Source organism: Cherax quadricarinatus, chromosome 42 (assembly GCF_038502225.1).
Source record: "Cherax quadricarinatus isolate ZL_2023a chromosome 42, ASM3850222v1, whole genome shotgun sequence".
Taxonomy (NCBI): Eukaryota; Metazoa; Arthropoda; class Malacostraca; order Decapoda; family Parastacidae; genus Cherax; species Cherax quadricarinatus.
This window is the reverse complement of record NC_091333.1, coordinates 10842833-10864035: the sequence shown is the minus strand read 5'-3', so window position 1 is coordinate 10864035 and position 21203 is coordinate 10842833. Positions and strand designations below refer to the sequence as shown.

The following is a 21203-nucleotide window of genomic DNA, read 5'->3' as shown; positions in this document are numbered from 1 at the left end:
CACCTTGTCAATTCCTCTCAGTATTTTGTATGTCGTTATCATGTCCCCCCTATCTCTCCTGTCCTCCAGTGTCGTCAGGTTGATTTCCCTTAACCTCTCCTCGTAGGACATTCCTCTTAGCTCTGGGACTAGTCTTGTTGCAAACCTTTGCACTTTCTCTAGTTTCTTTACATGCTTGGCTAGGTGTGCGTTCCAAACTGGTGCGGCATACTCCAATATGGGCCTAACGTACACGGTGAACAGGGTTCTGAACGATTCCTTATTAAGATGTCGGAATGCTGTTCTGAGGTTTGCTAGGCGCCCATATACTGCAGCAGTTATTTGGTTGATGTGCGCTTCAGGAGATGTGCCTGGTGTTATACTCACCCAAGATCTTTTTCCTTGAGTGAGGTTTGTAGTCTCTGACCCCGTAGACTGTACTCCGTCTGCGGTCTTCTTTGCCCTTCCCCAATCTTCATGACTTTGCACTTGGTGGGGTTGAAGTCCAGGAGCCAATTGCTGGACCAGGTCTGCAGCCTGTCCAGATCCCTTTGTAGTTCTGCCTGGTCTTCGATCGAATGAATTGTTCTCATCAACTTCACGTCATCTGCAAACAGGGACATTTCGGAGTCTATTCCTTCCATCATGTCGTTCACAAATGCCAGAAACAGCACCGGTCCTACGACTGACCACTGTGGGACCCCGCTGGTCACAGGTGCCCACTCTGACACCTCGCCACGTACCATGACTCGCTGCTGTCTTCCTGACAAATATTCCCTGATCCATTGTAGTGCCTTCCCTGTTATCCCTGCTTGGTCCTCCAGTTCTTGCACTAATCTCTTGTGTGGAACTGTGCCAAACGCCTTCTTGCAGTCCAAGAAAATGCAATCCACCCACTCCTCTGTCTCTCTTGTCTTACTGCTGTCAACCTGTCATAGAACTCCACTAGGTTTGTGACACAGGATTTCCCATCCCTGAAACCATGTTGGCTGCTGTTGATGAGATCATTCCTTTCTAGGTGTTCCACCACTCTTCTCCTGATAATCTTCTCCATGACTGTGCACACCGTACATGTCAGTGACACTGGCCTGTAGTTTAGTGCTTCATGTCTGTCTCCTTTTTTAAAGATTGGGACTACATTTGCTGTCTTTCATGCCTCAGGCAATCTCCCTGTTTCGATAGATGTATTGGATATTGTTGTTAGGGGTACACATAGTGCCTCTGGTCCCTCTCTCAGGACTCATGGAGAGATGTTATCCGGCCCCATTGTCTTTGAGGTATCTAACTCACTCAGAAGCCTTTTCACTTCTTCCTCGGTTGTGTGTACTGTGTCCAGCACTTGGTGGTGTACCCCACCTCTCCGTCTTTCTGGAGCCCCTTCTGTCTCCTCTGTGAACACTTCTTTGAATCTCTTGTTGAGTTCCTCACATACTGCACGGTCAGTTCTTGTCTCTCCTTCCTTAGCCTGATTACCTGGTCCTTGACTGTTGTTATCCTCCTGATGTGGCTGTATAACAGCTTCGGGTCAGATTTGGCTTTCGCTGCTATGTCGTTTTCATATTGTCGTTGGGCCTCCCTTCTTATCTGTGCATATTCATTTCTGGCTCTACGACTGCTCTCCTCTGTGTGTGTGTGTGTGTGTGTGTGTGTGTGTGTCATTGGTTGTCAAAGTATTTGCCAACAGACACTCCAGAAACTAGGATGGGGGAACCTTCAGTGCTGGTAAAGGTCTCTTATATCCATGTTTTTTTTTATGCATTTTGGCTTAGTTGGTACTTGGTAAGTAAGTAAATAAGCAAATTTATTCAGGTACAGGTACACATAAATACAGTTACATAAATTATCATACATAGCAACATATGTGTAGATTACCTAACCCCCAAAATGTCAAGTGACTTATTTCCAGTGGGTTCCTTGATAGAATAATAGGCTTGAAGAGAAGCCGTAGGTTTATGTGGGTATACAGTACATAGACTAGGCCGTAGACCTGCTAGAGAGATGAGAGGATAAGTCTTGTTTGGCTGATGGCTGTCACTAACATGACAGCCATCAGCCGAACAAGACTTATTCTCTGAGCTGGTGTACTGAGCTGATGCATTGAGCTCTTGAATGAGCTATGCCCACCAAATGACGAGAAGTACGAGGGGCTAGGCTAGGCGCGAAGTACAAGGCCCGACTGGAGTTACTGAGTTACACCCTTAGTCCCTAGGATTCGGATCAAGCCTCCCACTCTTCTTGCTCTGTAGTAAATAAGTGTATTCATCGACCTGTATTTCCCGGGATCGAGTCTGCTCCTGGCCCTGTCTCAGAGACTACTCTACTCCACATCACTGATCTCTGGACACTTGGGTTTAGCGATCCTTCCCGGTGAATAATATGATAGGGATAACCCAAGTTATGGCGTTTGGCAAGGTCTTGCGTCAAGACGGTACCACTCGCTGTTGCAAACTCTATTGTATGATGGCCACTTTAGGTAAGGCTGTTGCAACATTACACTCGTGAGCTGTGTGACAATGGTGGTATAGGTGGCTGACTGTCTGAACCACAGGTGTTCTTTGACAACCTACTTCTGTTCTTAGTAAGTGTATATACAGAGATGTACATTACAGGATATATACAAAGAGGTTTATATCGCACGGTATATGCATAGAAGCGTGTGCTGAATCTCACAGATATGTTAACAGAGGTGTATATACCAGAGGTGTATATACACAGCGGGGTACATCTCAAGGATATCTAAACAGAAAAGTGTACATCTCATAGGGTACATATACAGAGGTGATGCACAAAATCGCAGTAACACGATGACAAATATCAGAAGCAGGGACAACAAACTGGCCTGGTCGTTTGAAGACTGGCTTGCCCTTGGTTCGATCCTCCAACTCGTTCTGTGATTTGGTACACAGAGGAGCACATCTCATTGGATATACATACCGAGAGGTGTTTGAGTAAGCCCGTAGGATTCTGCAAGGAAAAAGCGAAGTGTTAGCAGCTGCAAAATATACAGATAACCCGCACATAGGAGGGAGAAGATTACCACGACGTTTCGGTCCGACTTGTAACTTATTACAAGTCACAGTGTAACTTATAAATGGTCCAGTATGACTTGTAAATGGTCCAAGTCGGACCGAAACGTCGTGGTAAGCTCTTCTCTTCTATGTACGGGTTATTTGCGTATACCAGTCACGTTATAGTGTCTCTTTGCTCTTTAGCTGCAAAATTTTCGGTCTCCAGGTGAGGTCCTCGTCAGTAGATCAGTTAGAGATTGAAATATAAACCTCCTCACGTTTTATATTTGTCTACAATGAGTTCATCAAAACACAGGGAAGTTTTTCCCACACTTTAAGGTTTACAGTGACGCAGAAATGTCTTGACACCGAGATAAACATCTTCTGTTGTTTTGAAGTCTGTTATCAAATGACTGTGTAAATTTTGTTTATGCTAAGATGAACATTGTAATCAATACAATGGTTCTTTGTACACAGATAAAAGGTACTGCATGATGAACAGAAATTAGATACTGGTAATAGGTAATAAGGTTCATAATTGAGAAATTGTAGATTATGGTGCTGGTAGTGGTTGTATTAGGGTGATAATGGCATTGGTGGTGTTGGGGATGATGGTGTTGTTGTTGTTGGTGTTGGGGATGATGGTATTGTTGTCAGTGGTGGCGTTGGTGATGATAGTATTAGAGGTGTTGGGGATGATGGTATTGTTGTCGGTGGTGGTGTTGGTGTTGGGGATAATGGTATTAGTGGTGTTGGGGATGATGGTATTGTTGTCGGTGGTGTTGATGACATCGCACATAAACTACGTTATTTAATAATAATAATAATAATAATAATAATAATAATAATAATAATAATAATAATAATAATAATAATAATAAAGCAGCAGTAGTAATAATAATTCTATAAACGACGTTCAGTATTAACAAAAAACAAAGTTGTATACGATCTCAGGTGTGGGTTGTCTGGTCACATGTGCTGAGGTCTCCCCACCACACCTGTCTGCCTTCTCACTTTACACACGCATTCTGCACACCTTTCTTACTTCTGGAGCCAGAAAGGTCTCGGAGGCAAGTCTGGTTTAATGCCTTACTGGTTTGAGCGAGCGAGAGATGGAAATAAAAAGTCTTTGTAATGGTGTAGTGTGTAAGGCATAACAGTCTATATACTGAACGTAAGTTTATTGAGGGCTGATTTACCTGTAAACTAACAAAAGCTAGGGCCCTTAGTCAAGGTCATTCAGGGCCTGTAGTCAGGGTCACTCAGGGACAGTAGTCGGGGTTGATCCTCTGCTAATCGCGGCCCAGTTTCTGATCAATCAGGCTGTTGGAATTCTTTCAAGTGTTGTGAAACTGATAGTCATATATCTTGCCTTATTTAAAAAAAATTACCAAAGTGAAAATAAGAAATACAACCCGGGCGCTTTCAGTACTCAGTGGTCAGTCGTCACGTGAGGTCACAGACCCTGAGCTGCTTTGGGGATTAGTGTGGACGGTTACAAAGCATGGCTTGCTTCTGCAGTGTTTTAAAAATTGAGGTTGGAGAGTTGAAGGAGGAGGTCTTGCTTCTCCAGGAGGAGATTAGGAGGCTGAAGGTCCACCTCAATGGGTCTGGGAGAGAGTGTGAGGTGGCTGGAGTTGTGGGGAATGAGGCTTCTAGCAGCGAGGGGGTCTGCTTCGCTGTGAGGAGGGTTTTGGGGAGGCAGCAACGGCTACCAGCAGTGAGGTGGGCCCAGCACCTTCAAGTGGGGAGAGTTCAGAAGGGAAGGCATCAGAGTAAGGAAATTTAAAGAGGAAGATCAAGGTAGGAAATCGCTTTTTGTTCTTCGGGATGAATGTACTTCAGGGCCAGTGAAGGTGGGACACTGCCCCCGCTAATGGAGGTGATTCTTTGGGGGGGACCCCAGGTAAGATACATTACGTGCTTTTGTAAAGGAATAAAAGAGAGATAGAGGGCTTTCCGGAGCTGGTGTTGGGGCATTGTCAACAGGTTTATAATATCAGTCAGGTAAGAAAAACCCCAAACTGTCCCAGTGCTGGTGGAAATGATATTTGGGGAAGGGAGGAGAGAAGAGCTTGATAAGTAAGGTCAGCTATAGATTTCATTAAGTCCAGGGGGGATCCCAATCATATGAGCATCTTGCCCAGAAAGGGGAGAAATGAATGGTTTTCTAGGAATTTAAATTGTGGCTGAAGATACTGGGAACTGAATCCCATTCATTGACAACTGAAAACTTTTATGGAAACATGATATGTGGGGGGATGGGACTCTCTCTGGGTGGGGGTAGCACCAAAACCCGATTGAGAAGGCCAAGAAATGCCTATGATTTTAAACTGATGGAAGATAGAGGTATGGGGGGTGGGAAAAAGGAGGAAAACTTGGGTTGGAAACAGTAAATGTTAAAAGGCATTCGCATGAAATTATAAAAAAAGACAATAGATCAGGGCACAAACAAAGGGGGAACAGAGGGCAGCAAGGACAGCTCCCCTTTAAAGGTTTTCTATACTAATAGCAGGAGGTAAGAAATAAGATAGATGAGCTAAGATTAATTCAAGTGCAGGAAAATAGAATTTTTATAAAGAGACCGCTCAATCTGAAAGATAGAGAGATGCCCCCTAATGTCACATAAAAGGGTATAAAATTTTTCCACACTGACAGGGCACAGGAAATGGGGGAGAAGGATTGTCGAGACAATTTTTAAATTGTTTTGTTAGACAAGATATTAAATTTAAAAGGGCAACTGAATCTGTTTGGTTCGCTTTTGAGGGCCGAGAAAACTATTTTGGGTGTGATTTGGCCCCCAAAACTTGATAGGGGTGCAGAAAATTTTTTGGGACGAAATTCAAGGCATCTACATACGAAAATGTTGTGCAAGGGGGGGTTTTAACTATAGACAGATTGACTGGGAATTTGAAGGAAATTTAGAGTCAGGGGACTTTCTTTAAAGATCCAGGGTTGTTTTTAAAACAGTTTGTGACAGAGCCAATAGGGAAATAACTTTTTTGACTTGGTTTTGCCATAGGGAAAAACTAATTAATAAACTTTATTAAAATGAGCTTGGGGGAAAATGATCAAAATCACCAGTTTTAATATACTGGAATTCCCTTTTTGGAATCAAGTTCCGTCCCTGACTTTCCTTTGATTTCATAGGGTGAAAAAAATTTTGGGGGGCTGGGAAAAAACCTGACTAAGGACAGGTAGGTGGTGATTTGCCGATATGATGCTTTTCCCGGGCAAATTCTAGCTGCTCAGTCAAATTATTCAAAAAGGAAATAGATCAAAAAAATGATCCTAAATGGGTGAACAATAGATTAAAATATCTGATTGGGCAAAAAAAAGGAATATAGGAAATCAAAAGAGGAGAGGGACAATTAAAAACGAAAATTCAGTTAAAGAGAAAAAAAAAGGGAATTAGAAAAGAAAAAAAGATTATGAGGTTAAAGTTGAAAGAATTAAGACTAACTAAAGGGTTTTTCAGGTTTAAAAGGTCAGGAAAAAATAGGCCCACTCCCGGGGCAGCCACGACAGTATAGAAATTTTAGAATTTTTTTAAAACAACTTCCCCCGTTTTTCACAGGGGGATACCAGGGTATTCCAGAATGATAAATTATTAGAACAGACGATTAAAAAATTTCACTATTAGCCGGGAAAGGTCCAGGCAAAAGAAAAAAAACCAACAAATCCCAGGCCCATGAACCCGGGGAAGGGCTCAAAAGGGAAAGTAAAAAGGAGTTTGCACACCTGGCAACTTTTAACATACACTCCCAAAATGGCATGGGCCCGATAATGGAAAAAGGCAAAAGTGATACATTTTCAAAAAAGGGGCAGGTCCTTTGTTCAACTATAGACCAATAAGCCTAACCTCCATAGTGGAAAATTTATGGGAAACAAATTGCGAGGATTGTAGCCACCTTGAAAGCAAAATTAATCAAGAATCTCAGCATGGTTTTAAAAAGGGGGTTCTGCCTTTTAAAATTTATTAACTTTTTCACTGATTTGAGGAGGGATCATGGAATGAATATGATATTTGTATTGGACTTAGTAAGGCTTTGACAGGGGCCCACATCAGAGACTATTGAGGAAAATTAAAGCACATGGAATAGAGGAGAAATTTTTCCCGGGTAGAGGCATGGGACAAAAGGCAAAAGAGTTTGAAAATGGGGAGAAATCAGAGGGGGGGTGTCACGAGGGTGTCCAGGGCCAGTGTTGGGCCCCCTGCTGTTCACAATCTACATAAACGACATAGATGAGGGCATAAAGAGCGACATCGGCAAGTTTGCCGATGACACCAAAATAGGCCGTCGAATTCATTCTGACGAGGACATTCGAGCACTCCAGGAAGATTTGAATAGACTGATGCAGTGGTCGAGAAGTGGCAGATGCAGTTTAATATAGACAAATGCAAAGTTCTAAATGTTGGACAGGACAATAACCATGCCACATATAAACTAAATAATGTAGATCTTAATATTACGGATTGCGAAAAAGATTTAGGAGTTCTGGTTAGCAGTAATCTGAAACCAAGACAACAGTGCATAAGTGTTCGCAATAAAGCTAATAGAATCCTTGGCTTCATATCAAGAAGCATAAATAATAGGAGTCCTCAGGTTGTTCTTCAACTCTATACATCCTTGGTTAGGCCTCATTTAGATTATGCTGCACAGTTTTGGTCACCTTATTACAGAATGGATATAAATTCTCTGGAAAATGTACAAAGGAGGATGACAAAGTTGATCCCATGTATCAGAAACCTTCCCTATGAGGATAGACTAAGGGCCCTGAATCTGCACTCTCTAGAAAGACGTAGAATTAGGGGGGATATGATTGAGGTGTATAAATGGAAGACAGGAATAAATAAAGGGGATGTAAATAGTGTGCTGAAAATATCTAGCCTATACAGGACTCGCAGCAATGGTTTTAAGTTGGAAAAATTCAGATTCAGGAAGGATATAGGAAAGTACTGGTTTGGTAATAGAGTTGTGGATGAGTGGAACAAACTCCCAAGTACCGTTATAGAGGCCAGAACGTTGTGTAGCTTTAAAAATAGGTTGGATAAATACATGAGTGGATGTGGGTGGGTGTGAGTTAGACCTGATAGCTTGTGCTACCAGGTCGGTTGCCGTGTTCCTCCCTTAAGTCAATGTGACCTGACCTGACTAGGTTGGGTGCATTGGCTTAAGCCGGTAGGAGACTTGGACCTGCCTCGCATGGGCCAGTAGGCCTTCTGCAGTGTTCCTTCGTTCTTATGTTCTTATGTTCTTATGTGCTTACACATCTTCAGAGGAATAGGAAGAAGAGACAAGAGAAGCACATTGTAAATGTTAAACACTGAGGTGACACCTCACGCAAACCTGTCTCACGCAAACCTGTCTCACGCAAACCTGTCTCACGCAAACCTGTCTCACGCATCAAGTTACATTTCTCGTCCTCCTGTATATATACTTCAGGATCAGCTGTTTTTATATCATCAGTCCATCAGCATTAGTTTTTTTTTAGACCACTGTTGTCCTCTATGAAGTGCATAGACGTAATCTCTCTCTCTCTCTCTCTCTCTCTCTCTCTCTCTCTCTCTCTCTCTCTCTCTCTCTCTCTCTCTCTCTCTCTCTCTCTCTCTCTCTCTCTCTCTCTCTTTTAGAGTTGATGAAATGAATTCATTTGAGATTTTATTAAATATTTTCAAGGATATGAACCCGCCTATTTTTATCATGACAGAGATGCAGCCGTAGGCCTTTCTAAATTTGCCTCACGTGATGGGGGCTTTTGCTGACTTTATATTTCTAGGTTATTATTAAATATATATATATATATATATATATATATATATATATATATATATATATATATATATATATATAATAAAATGTATTGAGGTTAATTGTTATATGAATATTCTTTTATCTTTTATGTTTTTTTTTTTGTGATTAATTTTGTGCATTTCTGATTGTTACTCATCTGTGGAAAATATCTATCTCGATAGATGTCAATATCGATCTCGATAGATATGATTTTGAAAGACAGAGTATTGCAACGAAGGTAGAATGTACTCAAGTTGCACCAGTCGAAGCAGAATGTACTCAAATTGCTCCAGTTGAAGCAGAATGTACTCAACTTGCCCCAGTCGAAGCGGAATGTACTCAAATTGCACCAGTTGAAGCAGAATGTATTCAACTTGCCCCAGTCGAAGCAGAATGTACTCAAATTGCTCCAGTTGAAGCAGAATGTACTCAACTTGCCCCAGTCGAAGCGGAATGTACTCAAATTGCTCCAGTTGAAGCAGAATGTACTCAAATTGCTCCAGTTGAAGCAGAATGTACTCAAATTGCTCCAGTTGAAGCAGAATGTACTCAAATTGCTCCAGTTGAAGCAGAATGTACTCAAATTGCACCAGTCGAAGCAGAATGTACTCAAATTGCTCCAGACAAGGAAGAATAGAGTCAAAATTGCACCAACTAAGGCTTAATGTACACAAGTAACACTAAGGGAAAATGCGCTCGAATTTTAACAAGCTAGAATGTACACAGATTGCACCAGCAACCTGCAAGCAAGAATACACACATTGTTTTCCTGGAATCCGAAGCTTTCAGATAATATTTTGTGTTCTCTTAGATACAGCGAAAGCAGTTAAATATTTAGAGCCGTATAGTGTAAACATTTACTCGAAGGCTATATCATGTTTAGAAGAGAGGAATGTAAACATAACACTCGTTAGTAGTGTAAGTAGAGAAGTTTGTTGATATCTTGGTATATGAGGAGCATAATGTAATCGTGAGAATGTTAGTTATTTATTCTATAACACGGATATACCTTCATTGCTTTTCACTTATATTTTTAGGCTTTTTTTTTTTATGGTGAAGCTGCACGTCGTCATTCCCGAGAGAAAGTAAAATTTAGATGGCCGTTACAGATTAGCAACAAATGCACTTCCAACCAACCACAATTCCGGTAAATTATTTCTACGACTTTCGCTACTGCTGCTACCATTACTACTACTACTACCACTACTACTGCTGCTACCACTATTATTACTACTACTACCACTATTATTACTACTACTACTACCACTATTATTACTACTACTACCACTATTATTACTACTACTACCACTATTATTACTACTACTACCACTATTATTACTACTACTACTACCACCACTCTTCGCCCTCTCCTCAAACGTATCGTCTTGTTGGAGGTAATTTCTCCACAATATTCTCGATTCAAGGTCCTCTTCAGAAGACACGGGTAATGGAGTTATGGAGACGCGTGAGCAAAGCGCCAGCTCTCCCTCTGAGAAGTCACACTTCCAGACATCAACAAGAACGTCATTACAGGTAACAGGTAAGCAGGGGCGGGGTTGTGGCCGTTCAGAGGGTCATCTGAGCTGTGATGTCAACACGCTTCTGGCAAGACAGATTGAACGAATTATGGTAAAAGTGTTTCTTCTTTTTCGGGTTACCCTATCTCGGTGGGAGACGGCCGGCGTGTTAACATGAGAAAGAAGGAACACTACAACAGGCCTACTGGCCTATGCGAGGAAGCTCCAGTTCTCCCACCGGCTTAAGCCAATGCCTTGACCTAGTGAGGTCAGACACGTCACTTAATGGAGGAGCACTGCATCCGACCTAGTAGCACAAGCTAGTCAGATCTAACTCACACCCACCCATACCCACTCATGTATTTATCCAACCTAGGAAACTATGCCGTCCAAGTTGATGTATAAAACACATGCGGAACACATGTTTCAGTAAAATTTGTTGGCAATAAACATGTGTGTTGCACATGTATTTAGAAGCAATACAATGTTGAACACTTCCCCATGAATAATAATAATACTAATAATAATAATAATAATAATAATAATAATAATAATAATAATAATAATAATAATAATAAAATACTACTAGTCTGTGGTTGTTAAAATATGACCCTAATATTCCTCCACAAATTTATTCACCAATCTCGAATTTGTGTCAAATAAATTAGTATATAAATTATTCGCCAAACTCAAATGGAAACTTTTAAAATTTATTCACTTTTTTTTTCCTCTCGTTTACAATTTTTTTGGACAAACCTGAGTTTATTGTGACACTGGAGAAGTGTGGTGAGCAATATATGTCTTACTGATGAGTCAAGCTGGTAGAATATTCATATTAGGTCACGTTATGCCACTGCAATATTTGCAAAGTGTGCAACACTGGACCCTGCGAAGGATGTGGATCTTCTCGGCTTTTCTCGTCCGGTTGTGACTTGACAATAGGCAGTGACGGACCAAGATATCGTCTGTTAGGTTCTGTGAATTGTTCCAGCCGCGGTAGTTAGGTAAGATTCGTCAGGAACCAAGACAAGGGTTTCCTGACGCGGGTCTTAAGTCGTACGATGACCCGCCACTGCAGCTTTTGCACATCTGACCGAAGCCTTGTGCTGGCTTACCCCCTACACCCCTTTAAAACTTTTATTTTCGTGTTCCCGTTATTGTTCTTTTGCAGAACGTTCTTTACTAAAAATAATAATAAATAAAGTTGAAAATTTACATTTATGTTAGTGTATTTACGATTTTTACCGAATTTCCAATGAGCAGAGTTCGTAATGTGTACAAATAATACAGGAAAATTTAATTCTGACATGTTATTACAGATCAATTTAATAATGTCATACAGCGGTGGTGTAATTATATATATATATATATATATATATATATATATATATATATATATATATATATATATATATATATATATATACACACACACACACGAGCCAAGCCTTTACGGCTTGACAAAGCTCCTGGAGCGAAACGTTGCCACAATCAAATGTCACATTAGTTGCATCTGTGTCCATTTACCCAGCAATATCGAAAGTCTTCAACTATTTAATGCGCACCACAGTGTGCAGTTGGCCGCTCAGGTGCAGTCAAAGGGATATCAATTCGTTTATGATTTGGTCTGATGAGAGTGGAATTGGCGTGTCAGACATGCTATTCAATCGTCTATTGATTTTTTTTAAAACTGATTCATTCGGTGGATGTTTGATTTTAGATTGTTGTATAAAAATATTTATACTGAAGCGTCTGAACTGAGTATGGTATTTGGAAGAGGTTACAGATTATTGTTATTATTATTATTATTATTATTATTATTATTATTATTATTATTATTATTATTATTATTATTGAGCCATACATCTCTTGTGAAATGGGGAGTAATCAGGCTTGATCCGACGAAGGTATTTTGGATCAAGGGCACTTCAGGAGGATCAGCATTGCTTCATACTCTGAACAGAGAAGTAATAGAGGTTGGTGGAAGAGTTTGCAATGTGTTCAAGAGAAGGACTCTAAGAGTATACACAGGAAAGAGAAAGTTAGTGAGAGAGGTGGCAGAGAAAAATCGGACAACAGATTGGATGGAGATAGACCGGAAGAATTGAATGTATTAAGATGGTGGGGATTGGGTGTGTGGGAAGTGTGGATCTCTGTGTATATACGTACATTGAGATGTACTACATATATGGGGTTGTAAGGGTCGATTCACAGCTCCTGGTTCCACCAGGAGTATGCCAAAAGGATGATGGATTAGGCACAAGTGTAATATTTGGAAATTTTTATTTTGACGACCTGTTCACCAACCAATAGCTGTTTCAGTTCAATGAAAAACTTATTAATCGCAGATAGAAGCTGAGATAATTGTAGACAGCCTGTACTGTCTGCACAGACAGCCTATGCTGTCTGCCAGCTTAGTTCATATTTTGCGGCACTCAGGTGCTGGCCTCTCTAGGCCTGCCCAGGTCAGTGGGACGCTGGTCCAACTCGCTCTCACTCTGGCGATACCTTTCACTCAGTCAAGAAGTGTCCACTCCTCTCTCCCTCGCGGGCATGGCCCTCCCGGGCCATGGGCACAAACACACAAGCCTGTATACCCACCAAAACTTTGCGAATAAAGTAAGAAGCCTCCGAAGATGTATCATTTACTCCCCGCTACCAAGAACCACCCAATAAGCGGGGTAATATAATCAGTCCCTCAGCCTTAATGGTGTTCACCAACCAGTAGCTCTCACAGTGCTTCTGCCCCTTCTCTCAGAACTCATAGAGATGCTGCCTTGATGCTGCCTTCGAGATATCTAAATTAATAGTTTTTCTTCACTTCTCCGATTGTGTATACTGTTCGGTACCCGTTGCTATCTTCCTCTGGCAATTTCTGTGTCTAATGTAGGTGAATCTGGGTATTCTGGTGTGTTAGTACAGAGGTGACTTGCAGACTTGATAACCCACGCACAGTCAAGAGAACTTTTTTTTTTAACCTCGCTTCACACGGCGAGGGTCTGGGTTCGATTTCCAGCCAGGGTAGAAACATTGGGTGTGTTTCTTTACACCTGTTGTCCTGTTCACCTACCAGCAAGTAGGTACCTGGGTGTTAGTAGACTGGTGTGGGTCGCATCCTGGGACACTGACCTAATTTGCCCGAAATGGTCAGCACAACAAGAAGGCTTTCTATATAGTAGTATGTCATTGATGTCAGCTAGGACTGTATACTTTGTAGTTGTAGTAAATAAAGGTATTATTATTATTATTATTATTATTATTATTATTATTATTATTAATTAACTAATTAATTAATTAATTAAACCGTGCGAAGAAAAAGAACGTATAAAGCAAGGCGTGATTATAGAAAACGTGATGAATTTCTGTTGCTTTTCTCCATAGAGAACGTCATGTTGGTAATGGGAAACTATGGCAAATGTAGAGCTCCTTTTATATATTAAGCTTAGAAAATTTTAATCACTGTCAGATTACTAGCTGCTTTCAACAGAACTTCAGCTCTCAGTGTTGACTTTACATTTTTCTGTTTCACTTAGATTTCAGTGGAAAACATCAATAGATAGGCAATGTTGTTATATTCTCAGCTAAGCAAGCTAAGATCCCATTTGGGAAATAAAGCGATTGGTTAATGGAATCCATGTTTGTTCATACCTCTTTTCTTGGTTTTGTGATTACACACACACACACACACACACACACACACACACACACACACACAAATGACGACGGAAGGAATAGACTCCGAAGTGTCCCTGTTTGAAGATGACGTGAAGTTGATCAGAAGAATTCATTCGATCGAAGACCAGGCAGAACTACAAAGGGATCTGGACAGGCTGCAGACCTGGTCCAGCAATTGGCTCCTGGAGTTCAATCCCACCAAGTGCAAAGTCATGAAGATTGGGGAAGGGCAAAGAAGACCGCAGACAGAGTACAGTCTAGGGGGCCAGAGACTACAAACCTCACTCAAGGAAAAAGATCATGGAGTGAGTATAACACCAGGCACATCTCCTGAGGCACACATCAACCAAATAACTGCTGCAGCATATGGGCGCCTAGCAAACCTCAGAACAGCATTCCGACATCTTAATAAGGAATCATTCAGGACCCTGTACACCGTGTACGTTAGGCCAATATTAGAGTATGCGGCACCAGTTTGGAACGCACACCTAGCCAAGCATGTAAAGAAACTAGAGAAAGTGCAAAGGTTTGCAACAAGACTAGTCCCATAGCTAAAGGGTATGTCCTACGAGGAGAGGTTAAGGGAAATCGACCTGACGACACTGGGGGACAGGAGAGATAGGGATGAGACGATAACGACATTCAAAATACTGAGAGGAATTGACAAGGTGGACATAGACAGAATGTTCCAGAGATGAAACACAGCAACAAGGGGACACAGTTGGAAGTTGAAGACACAGATGAATCACAGGGATGTTAGGAAGTTTTTCTTCAGACTCAGAGTAGTCAGGAAGTGGAATAGTTTGGGAAGCGATGTAATGGAGGCAGGATCCATACATAGCTTTAAGCAGAGGTATGACAAAGCTCACGGTTCAGGGAGAGTGACCAAGTAGTGACCAGTGAAGAGGCGGGACCAGGAGCTGGGACTCGACCTCTGTAACCACAACTAGGTGAGTACAACTTGGCGCGTACACACACAATATATATATATATATATATATATATATATATATATATATATATATATATATATATATATATATATATATATATATATATGTATGTATGTATGTATTATAACATTGAGACGTGAAATTAAATGCTATGAAAAAACCTCAATGGACAACAGAGACCCAAAACTCTTTCCTAATTATAAATCTGTTAATATTTTATTCTGAGTATTTTAGCACTGTTATCAGTCCAGCAATGTATTAATTAGCCTTGTTGGTGTTAATATTTTTTTTATAAGAGAATATATTATAATCGTTTGAAATTAAATGTATCATAATGTGATTTTTAAATGGCTTTTAAAGTGGCCATCAATGGATAAAATTTTAATCTGGCATCAACAAATATGTTTTGGGAGGAATTTCATTTCCTGGTATAATTGGATCACATCGGCTTCACTGATCTCTCACTGAGATTATTCTCATTATGGAGGCTCTTACCTCTTTCTCATTTCAGCTTTACCATTATAACTGTGTGTTACTATGAAACTAGGAAAGAGTGTCGTTTGATGAGGCCGAGTCTGAGATTAATGGAGGCTTAGATTACGACTAGTTTGGGATTAGTTGAAAAATCGTCGGAGATTTGTTGATGCCTAGTTTGTGATTAGACGAACCTTAGATTGAGATTAGGCTTTGATTAACAGAGACCATATATTAGATCAGTAGTAGTTTTTGGTGTTTCAAGATTAAAGCCTAATCAGCAAGTGTTTAAAACATTTTAACAACGAAAGTCGTGCCTTTAAAACCTTTCATACAAACTCTGTGATAGTGTTTAGTGGCGCCAGTAATGGCGTTAGACTGGTGTCTCAAGACACCAGGGAGGAGAGTGAGATTGATTACAATGGCTTATGCGTGTGTGTTTGTGACGCATACAGGGAGGAGGGTAGGTGGGGAGACTTGAGGTAGGGAAGGAGTGACAGGGTACCAGAGTGCCTTCTTGTGTGTTGGGATACAATTATTTAATGTATGTATTTTTGTGCTTATGTGTTTGTGATTGTACAAGTCGAGTGTCGCCTCCAAGCCTTTCCCTCTCTTACTTATGAACGGTCACACTCCTACTGGACTAGTGAATGATGTCATACTTAATCAGTAAAACATCTCATGGTGTACATGTACTGAGGTATACACACATATGTACCTCTCGGTGTATGTATATTGAGATACCCCCACCCACTTCTTGGTGTATACATAAACACACACACACACACACACACACACACACACAACAACGTTGTAGTGAATGGCCCATACTGGTTTTACGCTTGAATCCTAATATACCAAGTTATGTTATACTAATAATTATTTTGTTTTTGTCCCCCAGATGAGGTGTTGGAGGAGGGAGGCTGTGCCCTGAGCGTCCGTGATGTTAGCGAGCTGCTACACGCCCAGTATGCCATCATTACAGGTCAGTTCTGGCTTATTTACCTTGTTTCTCCTTTATTGGTTGCCTTCATTTGCCCGTACCTGGCGAGAACCTTATACTTCCTTCTAATTGCCACATTTAATTTGTGTCTTATTTACTTATTTTTCCCTATGTTTCTTCTGTTTAAAATGTTAACTCGTTGAGACAATTTTTTTTTGTGCTAATTTATGATTACGATTGTTCAGAAACAATATTTTTGGGGGGACGAAAATCTTTGAGAATTTACATTATCTCCTCGATTTCTCAAGCAGTGTTTACACTGGAAATTTTACGAAGTTAACCTGGAAAATTAATAGGATTGGGACAGAGGAAACTTGTTTTGTTTCTCATCTCTCAACGAGACATTTGGTACCTAGATGGAGGATTTTTTTAACCATGGTAGATTATGTTGAATATTTCCGATAGGATTTTTAAAAATACTTTTCACTATACAATATTCGTTATAAGTTTGATTTTCTTTTTAAGGTCTAAGTTTATCAAATTCCCTCTCATTAGGGTATGAACTTGCGATTTTGTTTTGTATATTAAATCTGAGTTTTCTTGTGTGTGCCTCTAATCAGACTGTTTCTTCAAGCATAATGTCTTACTAAGTAATCAGTCTCCAGGTTGAAGTACTGTCGTGTCCATCATTCTAATCTTTCCTCTTGCAAGTGTTCAGTTTCTCAGAAACTTCCAGGGAGATTAATGGGTTTCCATTTTTTTTTTTGGACCCCGGTCTCTCGCAATCATTGTAACTTCGTTTCGTCCCGTAATCCTTTTAACTTCGCTTCGTTCCATGATCCTTCATTCCTGCTTCGTCTTAGCCCTCCAGCTGCTGCTCCAGCTGCTGCTGCTCCAGCTGCTGCTGCTCCAGCTGCTGCTGCTCCAGCTGCTGCTGCTGCTCCAGCTGCTGCTGCTCTCCTGAGGTGCTTTGGACTCTAAGAGCGCTCATGAAAAAAATAATCATCTTAATTATGGAGAATTATAAACTACCTCGTCCATTCACTATCGTTTACGCTCCCTGGATGCTTTTGGTAATGGATTTTTTTTAGATTACTTGGGAGTCTGATGATACGTAACTGTGGCTGACGTAATACGTTGTGGCGTATTGGAAGCGCTTGGAATTTTACTCTATTTATACAGTGGTTGTTTCACACACACACACACACACGCACACACACACACACACACACACACACACACACACACACACACACACACACACACACACACACACACACACACACACACACACACACACACACACACACACACACACACACACACACACACACACACACACACACACACACACATCGAGAGAGATGTATGATGTTTACATAATTTTGTTTGTATACAGGTTAATTACGGCCATAATGACCCACTTGCAGTCGATAGACATTAAACCAAGAAAAAATAATTTGCAAATCATATTCTCATATTTTTTTTTCTTTTTCGTTTCTTATGCCATGCCATTTTTTTTTCATTTCCATAAGCCACTTTATCTCTTCATAATTCAGGTTGTTAATGTATTAGTATCAGATCTTAAGAAATGCTAAATTTAGCTTTAAAAATGTTCTGGGCTGGAGTACTTGGTCCAGCTGCTGTACACGCGCTCTCTCGCGCTCTCTCACGCTCTCTCGCGCTCTCTCGCGCTCCCTCGCGCTCTCTAGCGCTCTCTCGCGCTCCCTCGCGCTCTCTAGCGCTCTCTCGCGCTCTCGCGCTCCCTCGCGCTTTCTTGCGCTCTCTCGCTCTCTCTTGCACTCTCTCGCGCTCTCGCTCTCTCTCTCACGCTCTCTCACGCTCTCTCACGCTCTCTCGCACTCTCTCACGCTCTCTAGCGCTCTCTCGCGCTCTCACGCTCTCTCGTGCTCCCTCGCGCTCTCTCGCGCTCTCTCGCTCTCTCTTGCACTCTCTCGCGCTCTCTCGCGCTCTCTCGCGCTATCTCGCGCTTTCTCGCGCTCCCTCGCGCTCTCGCGCTCTCTCACGCTCTCTCGCGCTCTCTCTCGCTCTCTCTCGCGCTAGCTCGCTCTAGCGGTGAGAATTATTGTCGGTGTTGAGTATAATGGTGATATATTTCCTTCCTGATCCAGTTACCTAGGCAATTTTTCCCCTCTGTTTAGCGAGGCTGTGTACGCCACTTGCAGTTTAACTTCTTAACTCGCGTCTCAGGCTGCTGCCTACGTCTTCCCTTGGTTTGGATGTTGCAAATTACACCTTCGTCGTCGTCGTGCTCTTCCTCCCCCTCCTCCTCCTCCCTCTTCTCCTCCTCCTCCTCCTCCTCCTCCTCGTCCTTCTCCTCGTCCTCGTCCTCCTCGTCCTCGTCCTCCTCGTCCTCATCCTCCTCCTCGTCGTTCTCCTCCTCCTCCTCCTCCTCTAAATTTTCCTTTGCATTCTTGTTTTTTTTCATATTCTTCCTCTTCCTTTTTCGTTTTCTTGATGTTTCTCCTCCTTTTCATCCTTGTTTTCCTTTTTCTTCCTCCTTCATTCTCCTACATCGCCCGTCTTCCCACCCTCCAACTTCCTTCATCAAGCTCTCCTTCACCACTGGTTTTCGCCCAAGATATTATGTTCATTCGTTTGTTAGGTTTAAAGTCCTTGGCTGCACAATGGCCATTAAGGCTGTATGTAGCCTGTGCACCGTCAGTCAAGGAATACCTGTATCCCTGATGTATATAGATTCGAGTTAATTCTCAGCGAAATGTATCCCTCTCGGCGTATATACATCTAGAAATGCATTCCTCTCACCGTATATACCTCGAAAAATGTATCCATCTCAGCGTATATACATAGGGAAATGCATCCCTCTCAGCGTATGTACTTCGAGAAATGTATCCCTCTCGGCGTGTATACATCGAGAAATGCATCCCTCTCAGCGTATATGGGCGTTTGGATATGAGGCGGCTACGTGCGTTGAATGCTAGAACGGTGACTTATCCAGTGAACTTGGGGTAGGTACTAGGTACTTATTTACCTATAATTTACATTTATTTTGCGTGCTAAATAACACACTAAATCTTTGGTCACGGGTCACAGCGTCTTCCATGTCATGAGAGATGTGACCTGTAACTCCTTACAGGTTAAACATGCCAGGAGACGCTGTGATCTGTGACTCGTTACAGGTTAAATATGTCAGGAGACGCTGTGACCTGTGACTCGTTACAGGTTCACATCCTTTTAGTGTACCGGAGCTACACCTTATACCCCACTTATATAACATAAGATCACTACAGAGGAGTTTATCCTAAGACAAGATGATAACCACTAAGACTTTCTTTAGTTAGGTTAGGTAAAGTTTGTCAGGAAACAGAACAAGTGTTTCCTGACGCTGATCTTAGTCATATGACCCACAGCTGGAGTTTTTGGTCATCTAATCAAAAACTTCTGCTGGCTTACCGCAGTCCACACCTTTACAAATCAAGGTTATGATTATAACCATTAGTTTGTAATGGCCTGAGCTTGCTACCATCTGCAGCTCATAAGGCTGCCATCCCCACGAGCCCCTTCGAGGCGGGGTAGATGGCAGACCAGAGGCCTAGCTTCTCCCTACGAGCCCCGTGAGGGCGGGGAATGTGGCTAGGCCTGGGGACACTTGGTCCCAAAGATGAGGAGGTACTTGTCCTTCCTCCCATGGGAGACTTAAGTCTCGAGACACTCCCCAGATAGGGAGCCAAGGCCGGGTCACCACTACTTGGAAAAGACCCGGGCCGGGAGAATACCGGTGAATAAAAAAAAAAAAAAACATTAGTTTGTTATATCAACTATTTCTTTAGTTGGTGGAGGTCAAGACTCCAGTGTAGTTTACTGTGTACCATAGAGTGTAGACTTCTTGGTATTGTGGAGGAAGTTTACTATATCTTAAGAAGTTTAAACCTCTTAAGATATAGTAAACTTTAAGGTTTAACAATGCCTGGCACTTCCTCCACAATACCAAGAAGTCTACACTCTATGGTACACAGTAAACTACACTGGAGTCTTGACCTCCACCAATTAAAGAAATAGTTGATATAACAAACTAATGGTTATAATCATAACCTTGACTTTTAAAGGTGTGGACTGCGGTAAGCCAGCAGAAGTTTTTGATTAGATGACCAAAAACTCCAGCTGTGGGTCATTATATGACTAAGATCAGCGTCAGGAAACACTTGTTCTGTTTCCTGACAAACTTTACCTAACCTAACTAAAGAAAGTCTTAGTGGTTATCATCTTGTATCATAACTGGACAGCTTCAGGATAACTTTTATAAACAGAGTAGTGTATAAAATATGCGCAATATTTGAAGTTTTATCGTTGGATGTGTCCAGCTTCTTCTTGTAAGCAACTTAGTTCCGACAAAGTTTCTGATGTTAGGTAAAAGGCCACAGCTGCAACAAATGTGATATTTTATTGTTGCAACATTTCACTCTCCAGGAGTTTTATCAACGGCATCTGTGTCCATTGACTTAATATAGAGTAATGTAGTTATAACTGGTGTTGTTGCCTCAGGTTAACATGTAGGCGGCCGCCAGTATGGGGTGAAGAGGCCATTTCCTGCTTGTTAAAAACTAACTGACCTCAGAGGCAAAGGCCTTGGCACTGCAGGAAGGACTCGTTACATCATGTTAGCCAGAAGAAACGTAGGCGACGAGGGGAATAGATGCTGTTAGGGAGAAAGGATGAGAAAAAGTTGGGTTGTTCAGTGCACGCTAATTCACGGAAAGATCGGAAAAATTATTAGAATTTACATATCATAACTTATTTAGTGAAAGTGATTTAACTTTTCTCCATTTTACTAAACAGTGTTATTGCAGAATTCTTCAGGGTACAACTACATACAGTAA

At 41.5% G+C, this 21203-nt stretch overlaps 1 protein-coding gene across 10 annotated transcripts in view; it reads left to right on the top strand.

The window, feature by feature from the left end:
• LOC128695631 (guanine nucleotide exchange factor DBS) overlaps positions 1-21203 on the top strand; it is a 773026-nt gene that overhangs the window by 677047 nt on the left and 74776 nt on the right. For all 10 annotated transcript variants that reach the window (XM_070093289.1, XM_070093288.1, XM_053786362.2 and 7 more), the window contains one exon: positions 16303-16386. In XM_070093289.1, the coding sequence (XP_069949390.1) occupies positions 16303-16386 (84 nt within the window). The remainder of the gene's footprint in view (positions 1-16302; positions 16387-21203) is intronic.